Here is a 6,233-nt window from a genome sequence, read left to right as displayed (position 1 = left end):
GCAGAAGCCCAAGCCCACTGTTCAATTAGCCCCAACAACGGGGGCATTAAACGGCCGATCGCGGCAGTGTTTAAATCTTTATTTACCAGAACCTTGTAAAGCCAGGAACAATTTGCATTCTATTAACTGCTTTTCAATAGGGCATCGACTGGAACTAAAAGATGCCACTACCCTGCCCTAATTAAAGAGCAACTGAATTACACTAAATACATATGAACGCTGCTCTCCCCCATAAATAACGGCGGGTCCTCGTCGCTGGCTCTGCCCGGCTCCGCGGGGAGCTCGGATTTCTTAAAAAAATAAATTAAAAATCGCACACGCGTGTTTTCTCCGCCACGGCTCGGCCCCACGGAGCCGAGAGCTCCGGCCCTTCCCCAGGGGAGCGGCTCCGTGCCGGGGGTGGTGGGTCGCACCGGGGCATGTCCCCGCTCGCCGCTGACCCCTCTATGCCCCCCCTTGGCGTTTTTCCCCGCGATCCCCGCCCTCCCTCCGCACAGAAAAGCCACGTTTCTCCAGCGAAGCCTCGGCCCAGCGCCGGTCCGAGGCCGCGGGGATCGGCCCTGCGGGACCCTGACCCAGCCGGGAACCGGAGACACGGACAGGGGGGTCCCGTTCCTCCTGCCGAGCGCAGCCGGTGACCGGAGGGGTGGCTCGGAGCTTCCCCAGAGCGCGGCCCCGGTACCGACGGCGGAGGAGCTCCAGCAGCGGCCCCGGGGGCCGGATACTCCCGGGGCCAAGCGACTAGTTCGGCGGGACCGAGAGGGAAATCCCAGAGGCAGGCGGACCGGGGAGCTCCACTCGCGACCCCGCATCTCTCGCGGGCAGCAGCAGGCCCGGGGAGCCGGGGGGTCTCCTTAGATATAACTCGCCTTAAATCTAAATCCCTTCCCTTTGGTCTTAATGTTACAAAAACCGGGTCGGCAGCACCCTGCCGAGCCCGTCCCCAGTTCGCACCCCGAAACCCTGGAGGGGTTCCCATGTGTGTTTAGCAGCACCCCTCCCGATCCCCCCTGCCCGCAGGTGCGGAGCGGGCGGCCCGAGCCGTACCGTGCCGTGCCGTGCCGTGTCCTACCTGCCAGCCTGAGCGCCGACATCCTCTGAAATTCCGGCTCCTGCAACCATTTCCACATCCTGCGGAAAGTCTCCCGGCCGGACTTGAGCTTACTCCAGGGCTTGGGGTTCCGCAGCAGGTCCGAGAGGGTCCCCTGGGAGCGGCACAAGATCCTCTGCGCGAAGATGGCCTGCGGGATGCTGTACCGCTTCAGCTCGGCCGTGATCCGCTGAGCCACCTCCTTGGTGTTGATCTCCTCCACCTGCCCGGAGCCGCCGGGTTGGGAGCCGGGGCCGGGCGCGGGGCGCTCCCGCTCGCCCAGCAGCGACGCTCCGGGCTGGCCGTGCGGGTGGCCGTGCGGGTGCATCCCGTTGAGCGGCGGCATCATGGCCGAGCTGGGCGCCGCCAGCCCCCGCGCCAGGTGCTCCTCGCCCCGGGACAGCATCGCGGCGTGTGAGTCGAAGCCGTTGGGCGAGAGCATCTTCTCGTTGGGCAAGTGGCCGGCGGGGCCGTAAGGGGCCAGCGGCTGCTGGGCGTTGTGGAGGCTGCCCAGCCCGTTGGGCAGCGGCGACAGGGGCTGCCCCATGGCCGGCATGTCCTTGGGGTAGTGGCTGTAGAGGTTGCCCATGGAGGCCAAGCTCCGCTCGTCGCGCATGAGGGTGAAGCTGCCGCTGACGTTGCCGGCCAGGCGCTGGTGCGGGTGGTGGTGGTGGTGATGGTGGTGCGGGTGGTGGAACTTCTCCGAGACGGTGGAGATGGGCGGCAGGTGCTGCAGGGGGGTCAGCGTGGTGTAGGTGCTGCTCAGGCTCATGCCGGAGGGCGACTCGCAGGACATGCTCATGGCGGGGTGCAGCGGGGCGCCCAGGCTGTGCTCGCCGCGGTAATCGCCCCCCTCCAGGATGGAGGCCATGCCCGAGACCATGGCTGGCCGGCCGTGCGGCACCAGGTTGCGGTGCGAGCTCTGCCGCCCGTGCGCGGGGCTCAGCAGCTCGGCGGGCTGCGAGTGCGGGACGCCGTGCAGGCTGCCCAGGTTCTCCATCGCCAGCTCCATGGTGGCCGCCGGGCTCTGCCGCTGCCTCGCCCGCTCGCTCGCTGCCTTCCTCCCCCACCCCCCCGCAGCCGCCGCCGCCGCCGCCTCCTCCTCCTCCTCCTCCTCCACCGCCGCCCCCCCCTCCCCGCACCGGCTGCCCGGATTAATTCAGACTCCGCGCCCGGGGGGGATCGATGTCCGCGCCCCGCGGTCAGGCCGGCATGGTGCGCCCGCCGGCCGCGCTGCTGGGCGCGGGGCTCGGCGGAGCGGGGGGCTCGGCGGAGCGGGGCGCGGGGCGCGGTGCGGGGCGGCTGCGGTGCCTCGGCCGCCGGCTCCCGGCAGCCTCGCTGTGGCTCGGCCGTGACGTCAGCGCCGCCCCGCCCCGCCCCGAGCCGCCCCCCCGCACCTCTCCCGGTGCCGGCGGGGGGGGGGGTGTGGGGTGTGGGTGGGATGGGCGGGGGGAGCGCGGGGCTGCACCGCGCCCGCACCAAGACCCCCGCCTGGGTGACACCCACCGCGCCAGGGTGACAACCTCCCCCCCCCCGCCTCGCCGGGCGACCCCTGACACCGGGGTGACCCTCCCCGTACCGGGTGTCACGCCTCCCCCCGCACCGCCGTGATCCCCCGCACCCGGTGCCCAGCGCGCGTCTGGCAGCGCTGCGGGTGCGATGTGAGGGTGTGATGTGCCCACCTGCGCCCCCGCACATCTGGCTGACCCCATCTCTCCCCCCACACACACACACACAGACACATCTGACCGCCTCCACCCCTGATCCACCTCCATCCCTGGCCGAGCCTGTCCCCGACGCCCCCACCACCCCCCTGTGTCCCTCACCAGGGCCTGGCTGTCCTCGTCTACCCCAGATATCCTGCCCTGTCCCCGCACATCCGTGTTTTCCCAGGCGTGTCTCCCCACCATCACCGCCGTTCCCCGCAGACCCCCGTGGGCACTGCCTCGGGAAGAGAGGGGGTTCTCCTTGGCACGAGGAGGGGAGGTGACAGGGACACTCGTGGGGCCACACACGGTGCTGCAGGGCCCTGGGCAGTCGTGGTGGAGGGAAAGGGAAAGAAAAAACGGGAAGGGAAAATGGACAGAGAAAACCGAAAGGGAAATGGAAAATGGAAAGGGAAAATGGAATATGAGAAGAGAAAACTGAAAGGGAAAGGGAAAATAGAAAGGGAACGGTACAGAAGGGGAGGAAGCCGGGATGAGCAGCCAACGCGAGCTGGGTTTAGGCCACCGGAGGGGCTGGTGCTCGGTGTCCTTCCAGGCGCATTCCCAGCCGCCCTCAGTTCTGCTGCCCCGAGCTGGGCTCCTCGGCCCACTCTGGCCTTTCCCGGCCATTCCCGCTCCTCCAGGCCGGCACATGCTGTTTTCCCAAGCTTTATTGAACAGAGCGAAAAAATAAAAATAAAATCCGCAGCTTCCAGCGGGTGGACCCTTCCAGCTCCGCGTGGGCTGCTCCGTCCCCGGCCACTGCCGAGGGGCTCCTGCGACCGAGGGGCGTCTGTGCGGGGCAGGACAGCGGGGCCCGGCGCTCCCGGGAGTGGGAGCCGCAGGTCGGTGCTCGGAGTGTCTCCCCCGCCACCCGGCTGTGCAGGGAATAATTCAGCAACATTTAACATTGACTGTCCGAATTCAGTGCATTTCACCCAAGCCATTCCCACCCGTTCCAGCCCAGCCTGTCCTATCCCACCCTATCCCACCCCATCCCACCTCTGGAAAATCGATTAGGCGCCCGGTTCATTACAACAAAGCTCCGTTAGTTGCCGGGACGTGGGTGCAGGGCAGCTGATGAACAGAGGGGAGAGTCGGGGTCTCTTCTCAGCCCCTTTTCTGCCCCCTATGCAGCGATCCAGCCCGCTGGAGCCGGGATGGGCCCGACCGAGCCGGGATATGGAAGGACTCCCACCCTTCCCTCGATATCCCCGTCGGTTCGTCCCTGCCGGGAAGATCCGCGGGCCATGAGCAGGATCCCCAAAACTGAGGGAGCCGCGTCCCGGAGACTCCGCTGGGGATGCGAAATCCGCAGTATCCAGGTGGGCAAGAGCTGGGCAAGAGGTGGGCAAGAGGGGGCTTCCAGGCCAATAACGGAACACGAAATCGAGCAGGGATGGGCAGGGGGGTCTGGAGTCAGGCAGGGATGGGCAGGGGGGTCTGGAGCCGAACAGAAATGAACGTCGAGGCCCGAAGTCGGGCAGGGGTGGGCAGGGGATGACCAGATCCGGGCAGCGATGGGCAGAGGTGCCTCCTGGAGCCGGGCAGCGCCACAGGGTGCTGAGGGGAGGGGGTGCCGAGGTGAGCGGCGAGGAGGAGGTGGGGAACAAACCAGGGATGAAGCAGCCGCGTCTGGAAGGGTTTCATTGAGTGTAATAATGGCGATAGCGCATCGACCGGCCCATCGACCGCCCATCGATAGATCTATCCCTGCAGCTGCCGTCCCGCACGGCGTCCCCGGGCCGGGCTCCCGGAGCCCCCACACCCCCCCCAGCACCGCCGGGCCCGCAGCACCGAGGGCCCCCCGGGACGGGCGCTGGACTCTGCCCTCCGCCCAGCTCTGCACCGAGCAAACAGCACAGAAGAGAGGGACTTTTTAGTAATTAGTGCGACATAATTGAGTAATGCGGTAGCCCCGCGCCCCCCTCCCCGCCCTCCCGGCCCTTCCCCGATCGATGCAATATCATCAGGCGAAAGGCACCGAGACACGCGGGGCCGGGGCGCGGGGAGGCTGCGGGAGCTCCCCGGGCAGCGGTGCGGGGCCGGCCCCGGGCCGAGCCGCTGCGAGACCGTGTGAGCCGCGGGGTTCGCTGCCTGCACGGCTGCCCCGGCCCGGGGGAAGCCCCTCGGAGAGCCCAGAGGCTCTGGCGATGGGCCGGGGCGCAGCGCGGGGGAGAGGCCCGGGCTCCATTCGCCAGCTGGATGCTATTGATCCCTTCCCTCGCCTCCTCTTTCTTCCTGAGCTCCCTCTCTCTATTTAATTCCCTTCCCTCTGCTCCTCCGCAGCCGCCCGGGCAGCGCTCCGAGCGGAGCCGGGCGGTGCGGGCACCCGGGGGCGCAGAGCGGTAAGTGCGGAGGGGGGAATGGGGCCCCGGGGCAGCTCCCCCCGGCCCACCCCCCACACAGCCCCGCCACGTCCCCGCAGCGGCTTCGCTCGGACGGGGCGAGCGGGGAGAGAAAGGGCGCGGACCCAGTAGTTTCCCCCCCCTCCCCCAAAGGCACCCCAAACCCCTCCAGCTTCGCAGAGCTCCGCTCTGCATCCCCACCCTTGCTCTGCTGCCCCCCGCTCCTCCCCGGGCCGTGCGGGACTTTCGGGGCGGCCCGCAAAGGAGGGGCGGTGTGGGGCGGGGGGGCAGCCCGGGAGCCGGGGGAGGGGTGTGGGAGGCTGGACGAGCACTGCTGCCGGTACCCTGCCGGTACCCCTGCCCACCGGTGCCGATGGGAAGCTCCTGAGTTGCTTTGCGCTCAGATCTATATTATTTTTATTTTTTTTTTTTTATTTTTCCATCCCACTTAGGAACAGCGCGAAAGCACAAACGACCCGGCCGGGACCAGCCCCAGCGGAGGGGCCGCACCGCGGGCGGTGCCTTCGCCGAGCAGGCACCGGGCACCGGCCAAACCGTCGGGGTTTACCGGGCAAGGAGGGAGAAGGAGCCGGGACGCGGCTCCGCGCACCCCGCCGGGAGCCAAAAGTTCCTTAAAGTTCTTTAAGGCTTCAAAATAACAGCACCATCGCCTGGCAGGTGAATTATTTAGTGCCTATAGATCCCTCGCAAACCCTTTCATTTCGGTTCCAAACCTTTCCCAGCCCAGTCTTTGCCTATGGATGTCTCGATTTTCCAACAATCAAGCGGGAGGCAAAGAGCGTGGCAATTCCTGCTAATCGATTTTCCATACAATGGGCCCCAGATGATGTTTTAAAATGTGAGAAACTAAAATGTGTTGGTTTAAATAAGACTTTTGCAATCAATAGCTTTTAAAAAAAGAGACTTTGATACCGGTTCTTGAAGGGGGATTCAAACGCTTTCGCTTCCAAAACAAAACAAAGCGGGGAAAAAACCAGCCACGCCGGAAAAGTTCCGCCTGGATTTGGGGTCATTAAAGAGGGATACGGAGAAAGCCGCTCCGGGTGGGCGCAGCGACGAGACCGGAGT

General features: G+C 66.4%; 1 protein-coding gene across 1 annotated transcript; it reads right to left on the bottom strand.

Moving 5' to 3' along the window:
- Positions 1-444: 444 nt before the first annotated feature.
- LOC114072033 (one cut domain family member 2-like) lies at positions 445-2,102 on the bottom strand. Its single transcript, XM_027909947.1, has 3 exons — positions 1,073-2,102; positions 908-963; positions 445-741 (listed from the first exon to the last, which is right to left on the bottom strand). Exons 1-3 carry the CDS (start codon positions 2,100-2,102, stop codon positions 445-447), a joined length of 1,383 nt encoding a protein of 460 aa, XP_027765748.1.
- Positions 2,103-6,233: the final 4,131 nt, after the last annotated feature.

The sequence above is a fragment of the Empidonax traillii genome, unplaced genomic scaffold (genome assembly GCF_003031625.1).
Source record: "Empidonax traillii isolate 1590-97213 ecotype Southwest subspecies unplaced genomic scaffold, ASM303162v1 scaffold2539:size22172, whole genome shotgun sequence".
NCBI classification, from domain to species: Eukaryota; Metazoa; Chordata; class Aves; order Passeriformes; family Tyrannidae; genus Empidonax; species Empidonax traillii.
The sequence above is the reverse complement of the archived record's forward strand: the minus strand, read 5'-3'. Positions and strand labels throughout refer to the sequence as shown.

Coding starts and splice junctions, on each gene's coding strand:
- LOC114072033 (XM_027909947.1), bottom strand. CDS start 2,102: ATGGAGCTGGCGATGGAGAACCTGGGCAGCCTGCACGGCGTCCCGCAC. Junction 964..1,072: donor GTCGGCGCTCAGGCTGGCAG/GTAGGACACGGC, acceptor GAACCCCTCCAG/GGTTTCGGGGTGCGAACTGG. Junction 742..907: donor GTGCTGCCGACCCGGTTTTT/GTAACATTAAGA, acceptor CCGCCGAACTAG/TCGCTTGGCCCCGGGAGTAT.